Here is a 22,196-nt window from a genome sequence, read left to right on the forward strand (position 1 = left end):
GGAGGATACAGATAATCAAGACCTAACAAATTGGGCTCCGAAAGATACCTTCGTCATGGGGAAGAGTGAATGGAGAGAAATAACATAAAATGTCAAACGTATATAAATTGAAAGGGGGAAATTGAGAGAACTTGCGATCCATGGTCTTGGTCTTCCATAAAGGAGAACTGGGACATCCACTGGAGCAGAGCACAGGTGTGAGCATGCATGTCAGGGATTCAGGAGACTGACTATAGAGGGTGGGCTAGGAAAAGAACTCTCATGCTTTGGTGGGACAGCCCTGACAGCACAGCTTCTCACTGCTGTCCAACCCTCTATTGCTCAGTTGCTGGTGGTAAGGGACTGGTCAATAAACTACAGTGGATTGATGGAAAGGCATGTTGTGCAACAATCATAGTGATGTTTTCAAAGAATGTGTAAGTTGGTAAATGAAGTGTACCCAACTGTGCTTATGATATTTGGATTACATTATAAAATGTGTATATTTACATATAGAACAAAGATGAAGTTAAGTAGACAAAATATTAACAATAGGATGAGGGATACGGAATATGTTTTGTGTTCTTCACGGTTCTGTCTTCCAGTATTCTACAATAAAAACATTGTATGTTCAGATAAGTAGGTAAACTATTATGCTACTAACAAAGCATTTTTGTTTTATTTTGGTTTTTAGTACTACAAAGCTGTTTACTTTATAGTGCTCATTTAGGCTCACCTAAAGTGAAATAGCCATTTTACATGGCTGATTGTTTTGACTCTTTTATTTGTATTTTCTTTTTGATTCAGATTGGCCCAAGAGAGAGAGGAAGCAAAAGCTAAGAAAGAAAAATCAACAACAGGTAACACCAACTTGTTAGAAAAGATAGGAGGAGTGGATTTCCATATGAAAGCTGTGCCAGGGACAGAAGTGCCAGGGCATAAGGTGAGTCTCCTCTGTAGCCTGAGCCAATCACATGGTCTTGGGAACCGATGCCTGAGATCATGTGATCGTGGGTGTCATGTCTAAAACCAGTTCCTCTTTTCCCCTTTCTTGAGGCAATTAACATAGATAGGACTTTATGATTTTTCAAGGTGCATTTACAACTCCTAGTTAAGCATAGTTCTCTGTCATTTTACAGAGAAAAATCAAAACTCAAGCAGAGGTGAACTTTCAAGGGACATAGGTAGCCAGGAATATAGGCAGGTCCCAAGTTTGCCTGTTTAAATTAGCAACCTGTGTTTTTTGTAAACCATCCTACTTGGTTTACTTTGGGATTGATAGCTGCTCCAAATCTCCCTTTTTTTTTCCTTTCCTCTCACAATTTTTCTCTTTGGTAACTCATTGTCAGAAAAGTAAACCCAACAGTAATCATAGCCCACTGATTTTTTTGTTGTATTTACCTAATATTGTTATTAAATCTTTTCCATTTGTGTCACATATAGTAAATAAATTCTTTTTTTTTTCTTTTAGAATTGGGTTGTTAGCAAATTTGGAAGAGTCTTACCTGTTCTTCACCTTAAAAATCAACATAAACGTAAAATATCCTTTGACCTGTCAAAGTAATTATTTACCACAGTGATGGATACTTGTAAAATACCTTTAGCATTTCACTGTCTCTATCAGTAAATCTTTAGGTGTTTGTTTGCATGTTCCCAGTTTCTTGGTACTCACCTACATGTATGAAACAATTAGAGCATGAGAAAATGGATTGAGGTTTTATACAATTAAGTAATTCAAATGATGAGTGCCAAAGAGGCAGGTTGGTTTATTAATGTATTCATATTGTCATACATGGATTCAAAGCCATTGCTGAAGGAACTAAAGAGGCGTGAGAGACCCGGAGACCATCATTAAAGAAGGCTTTAGAATTCAGGTAGGTTGTGAATTAACAGAAGTGATGGGAAGTAGTCCTGGGAGTAGGAATAGTAGATAAAAATACGTGGACAAGCAGGAGGATGGTGGGTTGACAAATAGTTTGGAGCAGAGTGTGAGCAAATTCTAATGCCTATTCAATGAGGTCACATTGTCTAAGACCTTGAAGACCGGTATCATGGAATTCTGAGCAGTGTGTCTTGATATATTTTTTTTTCTCTCTTTTTTTCTTGAGACGGAGTCTTGCTCTGTCCCCCAGGCTGGAGTGCAGTGGCACGATCTCGGCTCACTGCATCCTCTGTCTCCCAGGTTCAAGTAATTCCCCTGCCTCAGCCTCCCAAGTAGCTGGGACTACAGGTGTGTGCCACCATGCCTGGCTAATTTTTTGTATTTTTAGTAGAGATGGGGTTTCACCATGTTGGCCAGGATGGTCTTGATCTCCTGATCTCGTGATCTGCCCACCTTGGCCTCCCAAAGTGCTGGGATTACAGGCGTGAGCCACCGCACCCAGCCGTCTTGATGTATTCTTTGGCTTTTAACCTTGGTGTCAGTCAGTAAGGGAAACAGTAGCAGGTGTTTCAAACAGAGGGAATATAGTATATGCAGTTAGTTAAACAAGTGCTGGAGGAGCAAAAGCCAAAGGTCAGATTGCCCACTGATTGACAACTGCAGTAAACCACTACCCCCTTGGGACTAGAGAAGCAAAAACGTGTGTCCTCAGAGCTCACAGCTACTGTGCCACTGAAGCCACTACCTGAATCCAGGCCCTAGTTGCATTGGACATAGCTATGACTTCTGCCCTCCCTACAAGTGGCTCAAAGTCAAGAAAGTACTGATTTCTTCTTTTCCACTTTCCAGCTTTCCACCAATGGCAGCTGCCGATGGCAAAGAGGAAAATATTGAAGGACAGTAGAGACAATAGACGCTTTTTGCCACACCTCACATATAACTGACACGTATAAGTAGTTACTAAACAAAGGGACTTTCAAGAGTAATTGCTTAAGGTGGGGTGCAGTGGCTCCCACCTGTAATCCCAGCACTTTGGGAGGCCACTGGAGGATCATTGAGCCCAGGTGTTTGAGACCAGTATAGGCAACATAGTGAGACTCTTAACTCTACAAAAAATATTAATAAAAGAAAATTCAGGCTGGGCCCAGTGACACATGCCTGTGGTCCCTGCTACTGGGGAGGCTGAGTTGGGAGGATCACTTGAGCCTGGAAGGTTGAAGCTGTATTGAGCCACGATCATGCCATGGCACTCCAGCCTGGGCAGCAGTGAGACCCTGTCTCAAAACAAAAAAGAGTGATAGCTTAAAGCACCTTAATACTTACCTATTCACATGCTTTAGGGAATCTGCAAATGACAGCCATCATTACAACACATCGATGTTAACTAGAATCTTTCCTGGATAATGTCAACATAGTCCTGGTAAAGATTTATTAGATTTTTTTTTAATTTTTAATTTTTATTTTTAAGACAGGGCCTCACCATGTTGCCCAGGCTGGTGTCGAACTCCTGGGCTTATGTAATTCGCCCACCGCCGCCTCCCAAAGTGCTGGGATTATAGGCATGAGCCACCGTGCCCAGCCCAGCTTTCTAATAAAGACCTAAAAATGATTGCAGAGAGTGAGTTCATGTGAAGTGGACGTTATTGTGCTAGGAGAATGAGTTAGGATGAGTAAGAACTGGGAAGACAGAAATAGCCAAAAGAGTTTGAGAGTAAGGGACACACACGTGGCCATGTCCTATGGGTTCTCCTGAACCCAGAACTTTGCTTTACTCTATCAGCTCGATGGATGGATTTCTGTGATTTACAGAAAATAGCCCTGAGACCTGTGTACCTATAATATAATCTGAATAGGTTTGCTATAATACCTATCTACAGTCCGAGTAATTTCTGCCAACTAATAGTGGTGATACTAGACTTTAACTCAGAAAATGTCATAGAAAGCTCAATTTCTTAGACCCTGAAAGGTAACCTAATTAAGCCCTCATTTTCTTTTACAGGAAACTGAAAGGGGGGGTAAATGACTTATTTGAGATTAAGCAGTAATTTTTGTGTCAAAGATTGATAAGTTTTCCTAAAACCAAGTGCTTTAGTTTTGTTTCTTGACTTGCGTAACGTCATAAAATATGATCCCTCAAAATACTGCCACAACCTAAAGAAGATAGGGGAGGATTTCACAAACACCATTCCTATATCCAGCCTGACTTGGGAATTAGAAGGAGGGAATGACCCTATGAGTAAGAAACGGCGAGGAGAGTTCTCTGACTTTCATGGCCCTCCCAAGAAGGTGATAAAAGTGCAGAAGGATGAGAGTTCCATTGGGTCTCTGGCCATGAGTACAAGGCCCAGGAGGGTAATAGAGAGACCACCCTTAACACAGCAACAGGCTGCAGAGAAAAGAACTTGTGATTCCATTACTGCTTCTAAATCATCTCCTGTACCTGTTTCTGATACTCAGAAACTTAAAAATCTACCTTTTAAGACTTCTGGCTTGGAAACTGCCAAGAAGAGAAATAGCATTTCTGATGATGATATTGATTCTGAAGATGAATTGAGAATGATGATTGCAAAAGAGGAAAACCTACAGAGAACTACACAACCCTCAATAAATGAATCTGAAAATGAACCTTTTGAAGTTGTAAGGGATGATTTCAAATCAGGCATTCACAAACTGCATTCTTTAATAGGTTTAGGTATCAAAAATAATGTCTCTTGCCATGATAGTGATGATGATATTATGAGAAATGATACTGAGTATGACTCAGGAGATACAGATGAAATCATTGCAATGAAAAAAAATGTTGCTAAGGTCAAAAACATAACAGAATTTTCACAAATGGAAAAATCTACAAAGAAAATTTCTTTGAAAAATAGAGAAAACTGTGAGCTTTCTGATCACTGTATTAAACTACAAAAAAGAAAAAGCAATGTAGAGTCAGCCCTTGGTCGTGGATTAAAGTCTCTTAATCGTAAATCTCCCTCTAACTCCAGTAGCAGTGAAGATGCTGATTCTGCATCAGAATTAGCTGACTCTGAAGGAGATGAGGAGTATAATGCCATGATGAAAAACTGCCTTCGTGTGAATCTCACTTTAGCTGATTTGGAACAATTGGCTGGCAGTGATCTGAAGGTTCCAAATGGAGATACGGAGAGTAATGGACCAGAAACCTCCACCCGGTGCAAGTTTGACAGAGGCTCCAAAAGCCCCAAGGCTCCCACTTGCCTCCGCAGAGGCCAACAGTGTATTCATCCCGAGGAGATTGTGGCTTCCCTGTTAGAAGGAGAGGAGAACACCTGTGGCAAACAGAAACCAAAGGAAAACAATTTAAAGCCAAAATTCCAGGCTTTCAAGGGAATAGGCTGTCTATATGAAAAGGAGTCAATGAAAAAATCCTTGAAAGACAATGTTGCCTCTAACAATATTAATAAAGATCAGAATTCCATGAAACATGAGGATCCCAGTATCATATCCATGGAAGATGGGTCCCCATATGTTAATGGCTCATCAGGTGAACTGACTGCATGCCAACATGCAAAGAAGGCGAATGGCCCAAACTATATTCAGCCTCAAAAAAGACAGACCACTTTTGAGAGCCAGGATCGCAAGGCAGTATCCCCTAGAAGTTCTGAAAACAGAAGTACGAATCCTATTTCTGGGCCATTAGAAGGTAACAAGTCCTTAAGTCTTAGTGCAAAGACTCACAACATAGGCTTTGACAAAGACAGCTGCCATAGTACCACAAAGACAGAAGCTTCAGAGGAAGAGAGGTCTGATTCAAGCAGCCTCACATCTCTCAAGAAATCACCAAAGGTCTCTTCCAAGGACACTTGGGAAATCAAAACTGATTTCTCACTTTCTATTAGTAATTCGTCAGATCTGAGTGCTAAAGGTAAGCATGCTGAAGACAATGAGAAGCGTTTGGCAGCCTTGGAAGCGAGGCAAAAAGCAAAAGAAATGCAGAAGAAGCTGGTGCATAATGCTCTGGCAAAGTTGGTGAGTATATTTTCAATGTATGGATTTAACAAGAGCTCACAAAGGCCAGCTTTTCCTTCCCATGAAGTGAAGTGTGCCCCCATAGAGCTGATTGTCCTGGTGTTCACCAGTTTCATGTTTTGGTTCTTGAGTTAACTTGTTCATCTGGTTTATCTGAAATTTTCTTTATAATTTTCTTTCATTTAGAAGCTATACCTGGTATAGTTAAGTAATGTATTCAAATGTGTCTGAATTTACATATAAGTCACTTGTCAAGTGATTTATACCTTGCCAAGTCTTCAAGATTTACTGTAACGGGCTTTTGTTCATTCTTCTAACAATTGTTAAGTACACCTTGATAGTAAGTGCCAGATTTATAGTATGAAGATGATGATCTTGCCTTTCATACAGTTTTTGGCTCATGGCGTGGCATGCTGACAGTCACAGTTCAGTTACACAGGGCCAGGAGGAGATTGTGCCCATGTGCCCTGGCAGCACACAGGAGATGCACCAAGTCAGTTGGGAGCTTCTATAGTCTGAGCTGAGTAGTAGGAAACGATCTGTGGGAATTGGTCAGGCCCAGGTGAAAGGGTGGGAAGGGAGCAGAAAGGCATTCATTCTAGGAAAAAGGAACATTTATACAAGAGTGAATGTTTTCAGTCAGTGTAACTAAAACTTATGCAGCATGAGGTGGCAAGAAATGAGGCTAGTGGTTTGATTTTGTTCATAAAATGAAAAGAGAGTTAAGAATTTTAAGCAAAGGAGAGAAGATTAAGCAAAGGAGAGAAGAATTTTAATTGTGTCTATTTTGGAACAGTAGTTGACAGACTACACCTTAAAGGCCGTGCAGCCCATGACCTATTTATGTACAGCCTTCAAGCTAAAAATAGTTTTTAAATACAGAACAAAGACCATATGTGGCCTGCAAAGCCTAAAATATTTAGTCTGGGCTTTTACAGAAAAAGTTTGTTAACCTCTGTTTGGGAGAGATCCTTCAGACTACGATGAAAACAAATTGAATGGGTCCATCTGGAACCAAGGAGAGCCTTTGGGGAGGTGGAAAGTCAAAACCATGAGAACAGCAATGGGAATAGATTGATTGAATTGATACCAAAAAGTTTAATTGATAGGACTTGGTGATAACTGGATAGGGATAGAAAGAGGAATTGTAAGTTTCAGTCTTGGGCATATAAACAGGTGGTGATGGCATTCACTAGATAAGGAAAAAGGGCAGGAAGTAGACTTGGCAGGGGAAGGGAGTGATAGGTTTAGACATTCAGTTTGAGATTGGGTTGTTTTAAGCCACAATGCTTTTTTTTTTTTTCTTCCAATATTTATTTTAGGTTCTGGGGGTATAGATGCAGGTTTGTTACATGGTAAGCTGCGTGTCTTGGAAGTTTGGTGTACAGATTATTTTGTTACCCAGATAATCAGCATAGTACCCAATAGGTGGTTTTTCTTTTCTTTTTTTTTTTTTTTTTGAGATGGAGTTTCGCTCTTGTTGCCCAGGCTGGAGTGCAATGGTGTGATCTCGGCTCACTGCAATCTCCGCCTCCCAGGTTCAAGCAATTCTCCTGCCTCAGCCTCCTGAGAAGCTGGAATTACAGGCACCTGCCACTACACCCAGCTAATTTTTATATTTGTGGTAGAGATGGGGTTTCACAATGTTGGTCAGGCTGGTCTCAAATTCCTGACCTCAGGTGATCCGCCTGTCTTGGCCTCCCAGAGTGTTGGGATTACAGGTGTGAGCCACTGTGCCTGGCCCAATAGGTAACTTTTCAATCCTCACTGTCCTCCCACCCTCCACCCTCAAGTAGACCCCAGTTTTGATTGTCCCCCCCCTTTTTTTTTTAAACAGGGTCTCACTCTGTCACCCTGGAGTGCAGTGGTATGATCTCAGCTCACTGCAACCTCCACCTCCCAGGCTCAAGCAATTCTCCCACCTCAGCCTCCTGAGTAGCTGGGACTACAGTCATGTGCCACCATGCCCAGCTAATTTTTGTATTTTTGTAGAGATGGGGTTTCAACATGTCACCTAGGCTGGCCTCGAACTCCTAAGCTCAAGCAATCAGCCTGCCTTGGCCTTCCAAAGTGCTGGGATATCAGGTGTCAAACCACTGTACCTGGCCTACTGCTCCCCTATGTGTACTCAACGTTTAACTCCCACTTATAAGTGAGAACATCCAGTATTTGGTTTTCTGTTCCTGTCTTAATTTGTTTAGGATAATAACCTCCAGCACCATCAATGTGGCTGCAAGGGACATGACTGCATTCTTTTTTTATGACTTCATAGTATTCCGTGGGGCCTGTGTACCACATTTTCTTTATCCAGTCCACCATTGATGGGCATCTAGGTTGATTCCGTGTCTTTGCTGAATAGTACTCCAATAGTACTCCAATGAATATGAATAGTACTCCAATAAACATATGTGTGCATGTGTCTTTATGGTAGAATGATTTATATTCCTTTGGGCAAATATTCACTAATGGGGTTGCTAGGTCAAATCATAGTTTTTAGTTCTTTGAGAAATCACCAAACTGCTTTCCATTGTGGGTGAATGAATTCACATTCCCACCAGCAGTATATAAGTATTTCCCTTTCTCTGCAACCTTGCCAGCATCTGTTATATTTTGACTTTTTAGTAATAGCCATTCTGACTGGTGTGAGATGGTATCTCATTGTGGTTTTGATTTGCATTCCTCTAATGATCAGTGATGTTGAGCATTTTTTTTGTATGCTTGTTGGCCGTGTATGTCTTTTGAGAAGTGTCTGCTGTGTCCTTTGCCCATTTTTTTACTAGGGTTGTTTGTTTTTTGCTTATTGATTTGTTTAAGTTCCTTATAGATTCTGGGTATCAGACCTTTGTCAGATGCATAGTTTGCAAATATTTTCTCCCATTCTGTACACTGTTTACTTTGTTGATAGTTTCTTTTGCTATGCAGAAACTCTTTAATTGTCAATTTTGGATTTTGCTGCAATTGCTTTTGGAGTCTTCGTCATCAATCTTTTTAAGATGCAATGCTTTTGATGGCCTCCCTAGGATGGTCATCCAGAGGATAAGCCAACGCACATCATCTTCGGTTCTGACAGTGAATGTGAAACAGAGGAGACATCGACTCAGGAGCAAAGCCATCCAGGAGAGGAAAGGGTAAAAGTAAGAAGTTCAGGATGTCCCTGTGGACATTCATCTACTTCTGCAGATCCACATCACAAACAACTGCCAATTTCAACATAAAACCCTCCTGAGAGCCCCAGTGAGACCCAGGGCTTGCCACACATTGAGACTACAGGGGTTTTGGAGATTTTTATATATGAACCTGTATTCTCCACAGCATCTGCAGCATGACATCAATATTAGTGAAACACTACAGAAACTGTTCTTGCATGTGATAACTACCTCCTCAAATCCAGGCTTCACTGGGGAGCCTCTGAATTAGTGATCCCAGAGGCCAGTTAGATTTCACTGAGTCAGGAATTTCCACCTGACCCACCATTTACTCATTCCTGGTAGATGAGTCTGGGTTATTGGCTTTCAATGTGAGAGAGAAGATTGCCTTATGAAGGAAATGCTACTTGTTTGCCTCTGCTATTAATAAACATTTCTGTTTCTTCACAGGAGTCTGTGGGTAAAACATCTGGGAAGCTGTTTGATAGCAGTGATGATGAGGAATCTGATTCTGAAGATGACAGTAATAGGTTCAAAATTAAACCTCAGTTTGAGGGCAGAGCAGGACAGAAGGTTAGTGAAGACTGAAAATAATTAAACTTGCGACATGTCCTTATTTTTTGACATAGCCCTTAAATCTGAGTAAATGCAGGCAGACCTTAACCTACATTATAGCATCGGGGTGTTTATTTGGGGAGTGAGTCTTCTGTGATCCTCTCTGATTGGTTCATAGGTAGATGGAGGTAGGCAAACATCTTAATGTAGTGAATTTCAGTGTGTGGGGAGGTGTACATTGACAGTCTTCGTCAGAAACAATTTCTTGGGAATGTGGCTATCAATTATGTATGTTTTCTGTCTGTGTAGCTCATGGATTTACAGTCGCACTTTGGCACTGATGACAGATTCCGCATGGACTCTCGATTTCTAGAAAGTGACAGTGAAGAGGAACAGGAAGGTAAATGCTTCATTGTCCAGAGTCCTGATGTCATATCTGGGGACACTGAGAAATCACCTAGTGTACCTCCTTTATTTAACACATGAAGAAACTCTCCATCCCAAGACATTGGATTGAGGAGTTTATAACCAAATGTACAGTTAATACTAAGTTTTTACATAGTAATTTAGGAAAATTTAATTACTTCGAGCTGCCAGAAAGGAAAGGAATAAATAGCATTCACCAAAGGTCCCATTTTCCTCCATCCCATCCTTGGTATGAGAAGAAGTTGAGTTTCCTACCTGGCAGCCTGTGTCAGTTGATCAGCAGGTTCTGGGTGAAGCCATGGAAGATGGTTAAGTCACTCCTGGCTTTCTAAAAGGAAGAGTGTTCATCATCCTCCAATGTGCATACCTGGTGCAGATTATGTTTTAAAGCTGTGTATCATTGAATGCCATTCTACTTGAATTTATCCCTATTTGAATGTATCTAAGAGTAATGATGCTATCAGAAGCATCCTAATTCTACTTCTTTTCACTTACTATAGCATTTTTCACAGCAGTACTTCCAAACTTTTTCTACAGGATCTTCTCCTCTTACCCTTTTAAAAACACCTTACCTCCTATGTGGCTGGCTTGAATGAGCTCCCTAATTCCCTCTCCTAATCTCAGAACTTCTCTGCACTTCTTTTTTTTTAATCCTTCCTGAATTAATCTAATCTGCATTTTAATCCTCACCATTCCTACTTCCTATTACCCCTTTCATCACTGGCATTTTCATTCTTCCCCTTCTAGCTTCTTCCTTTTTCTACACACAGTTAGGTCTTGTGGTCCCAAAAAAGCCATTCCTCTAACCATGCCAGTTTTCAAGTTTCTACTCCATCTCTCTTTCAGTTCTAAATTTGAAGTGAAAAAGTAAATCACATCTAATTCAGTAGCAGTTGGCTTTTTATTGAAAACAATCTGTGATTTAATCTTCTCAATTCTTTGAGGTGATTATTAACAGTATTGGACTGTTTCAGGAAACCAAGGTTCAGAGAGGTTTAAAATGAATTCTCTAGGGTCCTCCCAAATTCTGTTTCAGTGCTGAGATTATAGGCATGAGCCACTGTACCTGGCCCTTTTCCAACTTTTGAAAGCACAGTGTCTATTCTGCAAGAAGCAGCACAGCTAGCCTCCATCACCTTGAGCTCTTTCCAGCATTGTATTCTACCTGACTTTCTCACTCAAAACTCCATGTTGAAAACACAAGAATGAACAGAACCTGGAGAATAACCTTCATTTAGAAGGTACAGAGAGGTTATTTTCTTCTGCCAATTTTGTCTGTTTTCTTACAACTCTTTGGATATGTGTTCCATCAAAGTCATAAACAACTTGTTCTCCAAGTGCAGTGGCATTGTCTCCAATGACATCCTCTTCAGCTAACCTACAGCATATGTCACTGTTGATCATCCCTTCTTGAAATATTCACTTTGCTTCCAATTGCATAACTTCCTGGTTTTCTTAACTCTTGATTCCTAATTTTTCTGTTGCCTCCAATAATGGGTTCTTCCCAGGGTTCCGTAAGTCCCTATAACTTTAGCCTTCACTTGCACATGACTGTTTTTCAGATTTGGGTCTTCTTTCTTCCTTGCTGTTCTGCTGAGCTAACAACTGGTCATCAATGTCTGTTGGGTATTTTCCACAGGCTTTCCTGAGTTTGTGTTAAAACTCAGCAAGTCCAAACCAGCTTTTCTCAACCTTTCTGTGTTGATGGCGTGTCCATTCTTAGAACCTCCGTTGTTTGTTTTTTTCTTTCCTTCTCAAAATTTTTTACTTTTCTGGAGACAGGATCTCACTGTGTTCCTCAGGCTGGAGTGCAGTGGCACAGTCATAGCTTACTGTAACCTCAAACTCAGTCTCTCTAGTAGCTAGGACTACAGGCACGTGGCACCATGTCCAGCTAATTTTTTTTTTTTTTCCAGAGACAGGGTCTCGCTTTGTTGCCCAAGCTGTTCTCAAAACTCCTGGCATCAAGTGATCCTCCTGCCTCAGCTTCCCAAAGTGCTGAGATTATAGGCATGGAGCCACTGCACCTGATCACTTCCCAAATTTTGAGGCACAATATTGTGTCTCAAGTAAGCAACACAGCCAGCCTATATCACCTTGAGCCTTTTTCAGCATTATATTCTACTTCCCTAATGGTTATTAGATTAAAATTTAAATTGATGTTTTTGATAGTTAAAAGTTGTTGAAATTAGCAGTTCCATGTTTAAACCTAACGCAGTGTAAACTTTTTGTACTTTATTATTTCAATATATGTGTTCATTTTGTTTCCAACACCTAGCATGCTTTCCTACCACCTCTAGGGATTCAACTTTATCTTTCTTACCTCATAACTCTACCTAGTTTATAAAGCATTTTTTGATTCAGTTAAACACTATCTCAACTTCCTTTGAACTCTTAGAAACTTTGGGGGCATCCCTGTAGAGTACTTAAATCAGCATTTTATTCTAGTTTCTGTTAGTTGGTTATTTATATCCTGCAGTAAGTTGAAAGTCATACAGGCTTAGACTACTTTTGTATTTCTATAATCCAAACTAGCTGTTTAACTTTATTATCTGATATTTTGTCTGTTTGTAGTAGTTGAGGATAGTAGCTTGTAAAATTCCATGATGCCTTGGTATGTGTAGGGCATATGGTTGTTTTCCCATAATACTTGTTATTGAATCAAAGACTAAAACAACTATCCACTAATATTGTCAGATATACCATTACCATTTTTCACTGTCTTTATCATTTTTAGATTTACATAATTTAGATTATGTTTAGAATGCTAAAAAAAATCAAAGAGTCTAGAATCACTGTAGTTATTAGTATCTTGCTCTATTACATTTGCCAATCTTTACCTTAAAAGTTTTAGACTTGCTACTGAAAGCCATTAAATTCAGATTGTTTCATAATTAGGAACAGAAGTAGGACTTTTCATTATCTGGTCATGCGGACTTTCTGAGTTTGCTATGGCTGAGGGTCTTGGGATATGGAGGTTAGTGAAATGAGGTTAAACTTTTCTTCTTCCTGTCTTAATGGATTTTGTACATGTTTAGGTACTTGGTAAATATTTGATGATTGAGACTTCTCAGGCTGTGTTTTCCAAGAGATTATTAATTATCCCTTTCCCTCAAAGAGGTAAATGAAAAGAAAACTGCTGAGGAAGAAGAGCTTGCGGAAGAAAAAAAGAAAGCCCTGAATGTTGTACAAAGTGTTTTGCAAATCAACTTAAGCAATTCTACAAACAAAGGATCAGTAGCTGCTAAGAAATTTAAGTATGTTTTATTTTCCATCCCATTCTACCACATCATCCTTTGCCATAAATGTCTTTTTGAACTCAATTTAAAATTAGGTCTCTTTTCAATGGCCTGGGAAGGCAGCTGGCAATATGTATCAGAGCCTTAAAAATATACTTACCTTTGACCCAATGATTCACTTCAAGGAACTAATCTTAAATTATTTCTGTATTTATACCCTTAGATGTCATAGCAGCATCGCTTTCATTAGTGAAACAATTGGAAAACAGTTTAAATAGTAACTGTAAAACTATTTATATAAATGTAACTTATGGAAATTTTCAGGCATGCAATTTAGAGACTAACGTAATGAAAGCCCTGTACACCATTACCTAGCTTTTACAGTCACCAACATGTGACCAGTGTTTTCTTCTATACCTTTATCCAATCCCTGCTTTACACAATGAAATGTTTTATGCAAATCCCAGATAGTATATCATTTTACCTGTATGTATTTTAGTATGTTTAAAATCATTTTAAAAGCTAAAAAAAATCCAGGAAATCTCAAAAGTAGGTAGTTTAAAATATTTTTTCAGCCAGGCGCGGTTTCTCACACCTATAATCCTAGCACTTTGGGAAGCTGAGGCGGGTGGATCACCTGAGATCAAGAGTTGGAGACCAGCCTGGCCAACATGCTGAAACCCCGTCTCTACTAAAAATATAAAAATTAGCCGGGTGTGGTGGTACATGCCTGTAATCCCAGCTACTTGGGAGGCTGAGGCAGGAGAATCGCTTGAACTTGGAAGGCAGAGGTTGCAGTGAGCCAAGATCATGGCATTGCACTCCAGCCTGGGCAACACAGCGAGTCTCCATCTCCAAAAAAAAAAAAAAAGTAGTATATATTATTTTTAGTAAGATCCTCGTTATCTTCTTTGATGTCATATGGCTTCTTATTGCTGCAAAATTAGAATCTTCCTAGTGCTGAATTATAATTTGCTATTTACTTTTTGTATTAGTGTTCTGTTTTATCTCTTTCAACCTCCCCTCCTTTTTTTATGTAGGGACATCATACATTATGATCCAACGAAGCAAGACCATGCCACTTACGAAAGAAAAAGAGATGATAAACCAAAAGAAAGGTAAATAGAGCTACTTCTTTTAGCAATAGGATCAGGTAAATTAATCTCATTTCAGACAATTAAAAATGTAGATAGGAACCAATATCCTACTCATTGGTCCCACTGTATTAAGATTGGTGGGGTAGGGGTAGTGCAGGTAGAGTTAGAGCGAAATTATTGATGTGGTGGAGGAGTTCTTACCTTTTGACAGAGGAATCTATAAATGATATGTACTCCTACTCTAGAATGCTTTTTGTTTGTATTAGTTTCTTGTGAATTCTGTAACTACCATAAACTTGGTTACTTAAAATCACAAAATTTATTTCTTTACAGTTCTGGAACCTAGAAGTCCCAAATTAAGATACTGAACGGGCTGTGTTCCTTCTAGAGGTTCAGGGAAACCAAGCCGTTTTATGCCTCTCCTAGTTTCTAGTGACTGCCACCAATCCTTTGGTGTTCCTTGGCTTTGAGACCACATTACTCTCATTTTTGCTTCTATCTTCACATGGCCTCTTCTTTTCTGTCTGTCTCTCCTCTTTGTGCCTCTTATAAGGACACTTGTGATAGCATTCAGGGCCCACTTGGATAATCCTGGATGGTTTATATCAGGACCCTTACCTTAATATCTCTGCAAGACTCCTTATCTAAATAATGTTAACATTCACAGGTTTCAGGAATTAGGACATGGACATAGCTTTTGGGGGGCAACCTTTCAACCATCTAGTGTGGTAGGAGCTTCTGTTTCCTATAGATGTGCAGTCAGTTGGATAAATATGGGGAATATATACAGCAACCAGTAACAGCTTGGTTTAAATCCTTCATTTTCCAACTGCTAGTAGCCACGAAAATCACAAAAGGCAATGTGGTATCCTGAATTGAATCTTGAAACAAAAAAGACAATTTGTGGAGAAACTGGTGAAATCAAAACGATGTCTGAGTTTAGTTAGTGGTAATCTACCAATGTTAATCTTTTAATTTTGACAATTATATTCCAGTTACATACAATTACATAGTTACATACATACAAAATTACATTAGGGAAACCAAAGTGAAGGCTATTTAGGAACTCTACTATTTTTGTAACTTTCTGTAAACCTAAAATTGTTCCAAAATTAAAGGATTCTTTTAAAAAGAATCACATTTTAGACTAAAGTAGAAGTCATATTAATATTCCCTCCAATGTAGGATATTTGTGTATTATTTCAGATAATCCGTATTTCAGATAATGGAACAAATACGGCTATGTTTACCCCCTCCCTATACTCCTAAGAAGCCTCATCCCTTTACATCAGCTCAAAATCCAGGATATCATCATTCAAATCAGATCTAGGTACAGAAGAAGCTTCTCTGTTACTCCTTAAGTACAGTACTTTGAGTGCAGTTCTGTTTGATAAGAAGACCTACGAACTAAAAAAGCAAGTTATCTACCCTTCCTCCAATATAGAGTGGTGGAACAGGCATTGGATAGCCACTATAGGTACTGTTCAGTGAAGGAAAACAGGCACAAAGCAGTCATATATCCATAGTAACTCTGAAATCTAGAGAGACAAATGTTGGAAGGTCTTTGATTAGGACTGAGGGCCTAGGAATAATTCTTCCTGACTCGGTTTTCTGGATCATCCTTCTCTTTCCATAAGTGCTGGCACAGGTTTACAGCTGAGTAGTTTTCTCAACCTGCTTTTTGCTTATAGAAATTTGGGAGTCCAAAAGCCTATTCATTTTGAAATGTTCCTGTATCTACCAGTCCAGTCTAGTGGTAGTTCTGATAATATAATTCTCTTAAAATCTTCATAGTTTATCTGAATCTTCTTGGAATTCACTCTGTTAGATGAAAGTCACACATATCATTTTGAGATAAGCCTTTTTTGTTGTTTTTTTAACCTTGGGCTTCTACTGAAACTGCTGAGAGATAATGCCTCTAACCTCCATAGAAACCCTATTGTTTGAACAATTGAAGTTTATTTTCTTTTTTGTAAAATCTTAGAGACAGGGTCTTGCTCTGTCACCTGGCTGCAGTGCAGTGGCATAATCATAGCTCACTGTAGCCTTGAACACCGGGGCTCAAGTGATCCTCCCACCTCAGCCTCCCACGTAGCCGGAACTACAGGTGTGCACCACTGTTCCTGGGTAACAGTTGGAAGCTTCTTATCTCTTTTTAGGGTCTTAAAAAAGAATTTTGTTTTATTTTTAGACCGAGGTCTATAAATTTTTCTGTGACAGGCAAGATAGTAGATAAGGCTTTGCAGGCCAGATCGTCTCTGCTGTGAAGATTCCCCTCTACCTTTGTAAAAGAAAAGCAGCCACAGACAATAATGTAAAGAAATGAGCAAGGCTGTGTGCCGATAAAACTATTAATGGACACTGAAATTTTCATTTCATATAATTTTTCCATGTCATGAAATGATGTTTGTTTTTCCCCGTCATTTCAAATGATAAAAAAGAAAAATTTCTTAACTTGCAGTTCAGACATAAGTAGGCAGTAGCCTGGACTTGGCCCATGGACCATAGGTTGTCAACCCCTTCTTTAGACCATGTTTTTCTAAGGCTGTCATAGAGTCGATCTTTGCTTAGAATCCCTTTCTTAAATTTCATGTCATTTGCCTTCTGGAGATTAGGAGTCTTCAAAACCATGAATTCTAAGTTCCCTTTAAAAAAATATTCCTCCCTTTAGTTTCATTCTCTCCTATTTTACTGTAATCAGTAGGATGAAACCAGAATATACCTGTAACACTTCCTGGACATCTCCTTAGCTAGATCACCCAGCTAATTAGGTACATTTTCCATTTTCCACAGTACACACAATGCAGTTGACAGTATTGCTAAACTTTCTACCACCGTATTACAAGGATTCCCTCTTCTCCAGTTTCCAACAGGATTTACCTTATTTTTCTCTTAAGCCCTTATCTGCAACCTCCTCAAAGGCCATATGGTTTCTACTAACAGTTTTTTCAAGGTCCTTCTGGCTTTTGCTGTGATCTTAGTCTCAGAAGTTATGTATCATGACATTTGCCTTACTCTGTCCATTAAAAGAGTCACTAAGTCCAGCTCACACTCAAGGGATGAGGGAATTAACTTCCACCTCTTGAAGGAAGAAGTAACAAAGAGTTTTTGGACAAATTTTAAAGCCACCACGTGGTGGTTAAATGAAAATCACTTGGAACTGCCTACCATTTTTTATAGAGCTTGGTTTCATAAGAAGTATATCTGTCTTAAAACCTAACCAGATTGGTGTATTTACTGAAATATTAAAAGTTTCTCCCTTTGAGATGGTCTCTACCACTAAGAATGGTTATTTGGATATCCTATTCACTTATTATTTCAGGTAACACATTACAAACTTTGGCCTGGTCTTAAAGGAAAAAGGATTTTAATATTTTCTTAGTTCAAAATTCAGTATTGGAAACTGCCATGTAACTTTTTGTCCAAGATCAAAGAGAAAAGCATATTCATTCCTAAATATAGAGCAGATAGATTTATGGTAACAAAAATTTCATTTCAAAAGAAACGTATATTTACATATTTATAATTCATTTCTATAACTGATTTACAGTTTTACCAGATATTGGTAAAATTCCCAGTATCTTAGGAGTCATGTGGCCTACAGTTTTCATTTTGCCTATGAGGAAACTGAGGCCTAGTAAAGCTAAGTGATTTCCTTCCTTACACCTAGCTGTATAGTTTAGGCATAATTTCTGAATGTAGTTCAGAGGATGATAGAATATGATTCATGCAGCTGTTTGAGATTTGTGTAAAAAAAGCTTATTGGTCAAGATTTTACTTCTATTAGTAGAGTTTTATATGTAGAGTTTTATTTTATTTGTCTATTAGTAGAGTTTTATATCCTGGTTGTTGAAAGGGCAGAATTAAAGTTGTCCAGGATTTTTTCTTTTCCTGATTTCTGGAAATTTTCCAAAACTTGTTTCTTTGTGATGCACACGTCTATATATGTCATTTCAGTAAAGCAAAACGAAAAAAGAAAAGGGAGGAAGCTGAGAAGCTACCTGAGGTGTCTAAAGAAATGTATTATAATATTGCTATGGATCTGAAAGAAATATTCCAAACTACAAAATATACCAGTGAAAAGGAAGAGGACACACCCTGGAATGAGGACTGTGCTAAAGAGAAACCTGAGGAAATCCAGGGCCCTGCAGCTCTGACCAGTGGCGCTGAGCAGCCCAGCGGGTTCACATTCTCCTTTTTTGATTCGGACATTAAAGACATAAAGGAAGGTACTTTTCTTTTTTCCCATACTTTTTGATTTTAGTCAGTTTGAACTTAATTGATTGAATCTGCATTAAGTGTAACCGATTTAATGTCAGCTGAAGAAAGGATTCTTTCTTCTACCTAGATAATTTGAGATTTAGTGTCACAGAAGCGTAAACACGATGTTCCTGAAGCTGTGATAGAAACTATTTTTGCATTTAAGGAAGCAAACTTCTACTAGCTTCCATATGAAGGGAAGACAGAGAATAAGGTACAGCATCTTTTCTGTTAAGTAAAAAGTCAGGAAGAAGTGTAGTAATTCATATATTTAAATAACTTTGTATCTTAAATGAAGCTGAAGATGCTATGACTTATGGAAAACTAGTGTTACATATAAGATAAAAGTAACCTTGGTTTTATACAAATATGCCATATCATCAATATGCCAGTTATTGCACAGTTTATCCCTGAAGATTTGCCAGAACCTAGAGAGAAGAATAAACACTAGTACATACAATTTTGCATTTCATTTCAAGAGGTTTACCTCTAAAGGCCAACATGGGCCACAGGTTAAAAAACACCTGAGCTATTCCTCACCCAGGGTTCAAGCTTTCTGGAAGTTCACTGTAACAGCAAGCAATACGTATACAGAATACACACATACCTAACTAGAAGTTCACTGTAACAGCAAGCAATACGTATACGGAATACACACATACCTAACTACAATGATTCTACTTTAAAGATCAGCAGTTAAAATACCATACATGTGTTTGGTAGATAACAATTTTTTTTTTTTTTTGAGACGGAGTCTCTGTCACCCAGGCTGGAGTGCAGTGGTGCAATCTCGGTTCACTAGCAGATAGTACCAACTCTGTGGTACTTTAAAAGGAAGTATGACAATCTAGTAGTTGTTCAAAAATTATTGCAAATAAGACTTCATTTTCTTGTCTAAACTGTTGAGTAGAGTTGGCATGATATAAATAGTAACTATAATTTTTCTAACTTTGAGAGCAAAACGTGAGAAATTGACCTTGAAATGAGTCCTAAAGACACCAGCAACTTGAAAGATGTTTTTTAAGTACCTGGGAAATTTTGAAGACTTGCGAGGTGATTGTCTTGATCTTATAGCAGTAGTTTTTTCAGCAGTTCTAGCAAAAAGTTTTGGGTATTGAAAATGTAAAGACATATTCCTTTTCTCATTTATAGACAAGAGGGAAACCTGATTTCCCTGTATCATGTTATATTTTAGGTTTCTCATGCTAGCACAGATGCCATGGTTATTTTAGGTGTCATTTTAAAAAATTATATAGCTCATTTATAAACCTTTAGTTTTTATACTTTTTTATATTACTGCTGTCCTTATCAGATCATTCTAGCGACGCCAAAATTATCATAGTAGCTTCTGAAAATATTTGAAAAATCTAAGAAGATGATACTACCTATTTTTTGATACGATTTTAAATTAATGATTAACATATTGGAACTTTAGATATGTCTACATGGTAAAAGTAATCAAATGAATGTGTTCAGAAATACTTGGCTATGGAGTTACAATCCCACCATCTTTTGTTGTCATAATGATATAGAGACCTACAAAGTCGAAACAGTGAAACCTGGAAAGATTGTCTGGCAGGAAGACCCTCGTTTCCAAGACAGCAGTTCAGAAGAGGAAGATGTTACTGAAGAAACAGACCACAGAAAGTCCAGTCCTGGGTAAGCAATTTGTTTCTTTGCAGGCATAGTTCATAATTTGTAAAATCTGAATTAGACATGTTTAGAAATATTTTAGCTTCTGCTCACATGACGACTAAATTGTCTTATCTCAGCTTTTTTTTTTTTTTTTGAAATGGAGTCTCGCTCTGTCACCCAGGTTGGAGTGCAATGGCATGGTCTCAGCTCACTGCAACCTCCACCTCCTAGATTCAAGCGATTCTCCTGTCTCAGCCTCCCAAGTAGCTGGGATTACAGGCACGTGCCACCACACCCGGCTAATTTTTGTATTTTTAGTAGAGACGAGGTTTCACTATGTTGGCCAGGCTGGATTTGAACTGCTGACCTCAAGTAATCCGCCCACCTCAGCCTCCCAAAGTGCTAGGATTACAGGCGTGAGCCACTGCGCCTGGCCATTTCAGTGTCAGAGTGTTCTCTAGCCTTTTTATAATGGAGAGTGTGTTTCCTTTTCCATGAGATTTGGATAGCACTAAGGGGAAGATAGGATGTGCATAGAAAAGGGAAGGTAGCCTGACAGTGAAGTCACTGGTCTGGAAACAGGATGCTGCAGTTGACTGGATGCCTACCCATAGGAGGCACTGGCAACTGGGGTAGCAGTGATGGGAGTGAGAGTATCAGCAACCAACACAGGAAAGATAGAGGTTCTACTTAAACAAGTCTTCATTATCAAAGCTTCAGATAGAAGAATGTTAGAGGGAGGGTTATTTTAACTCAGGGCAAAATGTGCAAAATACAAAGCAGATATATTTAAGAGTATTGCTCACCTGGATTCTAGAGGGAAAAGAAAAAAAAAAGATATACTTAAGAAATAGTGTATTTATGTTTTGAATATATTCTTAAATATTGAAATTAAACCAACCAATACCTATCTGTTTTTCTCTCTCTCTCCCTTTGTCCTCTTTCTTTTCAGAGAAGCACCATTACTTGAGAAAGAGACCACTAGATTTTTCTTTTTCTCTAAGAATGATGAAAGACTTCAAGGTCAGTCCATTTTTTTCATCAAATCACGTACATGGAACAGGTAATAGTACAGCTACAATAATTCACATCCAGGAATTTTGACCATTGGTAGTGTCATGTGGTTTAACCCCGTTTGTTCACACTGATGAATGTTAACTCGTAAAGCTGTCAAGGACTGAGAACTCCCCACTCACCACTTTCTTTGCCCACTCATTCTCATCGGCAAAGGCTTGTTTTGTTCCAGGGGCTTCCTTAGATGTTAGGCATACAAAACCCCTAAGTTTTTAGTACCATAAAAGTCCATGTGAAAACTCAGGGTGTTGGTGAACTCATTTCTTAAAGCCTAGCATAAACAAAGTTTCATAATAGTAAATGATATATATAAACACTAAAAGCAATACTATATTTTTTGTTTGGAAAGAAAGAATACTAATTTTTAAAAATAAGTAGAAACTGAGGGAAAAGAATGATCTTAACTAGAATTGGAGACCTTGATAATGCCAACACTTAGAATATTACCCATTTTAGTAGTAGTTTGCTGCCTCATCTTTCTTGTTTTTCCCCTAGTAGGTTCTGACTTATTCTGGAGAGGAGTAGGAAGTAATATTAGCAGGAACTCTTGGGAGGCCAGAACAAACAACCTGCGTATGGTGAGTGATTGTTTCTCCATGTTATTTCCTAAAATAGACATGTTGTTGTCTATCTAGAATTACAGTGCTGAAAGGGAACTCATGAATGGTATAGGTGAGGAGACCGCAGACTGGCTCAATTGAGTGACTGGTCCCAGAGTCCAGCCAAGTCTATTAAGTAACAGGAAAGCATCAGATTTTTCAAGACTGAATTGTAGTTCCCATTATAAACACTTAATGCCAAAAATGCCAATATCCCTTGTTCATTTCAAAACAGCACTTTCAAAATAGGTTTCCACAGCCCTGACAGAATAACCTAAGTTTTACTTCTATCTACTGAACATCTTAAAAAC

General features: G+C 38.7%; 1 protein-coding gene across 15 annotated transcripts in view; it reads left to right on the forward strand.

Annotated features, from left to right (window-relative positions):
* The window catches only part of NOL8 (nucleolar protein 8), a 28,015-nt gene that overhangs the window by 5,254 nt on the left and 565 nt on the right, over positions 1-22,196 (forward strand). For 9 of the 15 annotated variants that reach the window (XM_021927685.2, XM_021927684.2, XM_021927686.2 and 6 more), the window contains 12 exons: positions 787-922; positions 1,451-1,519; positions 3,977-5,854; positions 8,875-8,988; positions 9,451-9,573; positions 9,865-9,955; positions 13,100-13,238; positions 14,261-14,338; positions 18,275-18,546; positions 20,110-20,236; positions 21,165-21,235; positions 21,782-21,864. In XM_021927685.2, the coding sequence (XP_021783377.2) occupies positions 787-922; positions 1,451-1,519; positions 3,977-5,854; positions 8,875-8,988; positions 9,451-9,573; positions 9,865-9,955; positions 13,100-13,238; positions 14,261-14,338; positions 18,275-18,546; positions 20,110-20,236; positions 21,165-21,235; positions 21,782-21,864 (3,181 nt within the window). Of the gene's footprint in view, positions 1-786; positions 923-1,450; positions 1,520-3,976; positions 5,855-8,874; positions 8,989-9,450; positions 9,574-9,864; positions 9,956-13,099; positions 13,239-14,260; positions 14,339-18,274; positions 18,547-18,665; positions 18,792-19,532; positions 19,631-20,109; positions 20,237-21,164; positions 21,236-21,781; positions 21,865-22,196 lie in introns of those variants that run through there. The other 6 variants (XR_002517704.2, XM_021927691.2, XM_021927692.2 and 3 more) reach the window with 6 other exon arrangements.

Source organism: Papio anubis, chromosome 13 (assembly GCF_008728515.1).
Source record: "Papio anubis isolate 15944 chromosome 13, Panubis1.0, whole genome shotgun sequence".
In the NCBI taxonomy this organism is placed as follows: Eukaryota; Metazoa; Chordata; class Mammalia; order Primates; family Cercopithecidae; genus Papio; species Papio anubis.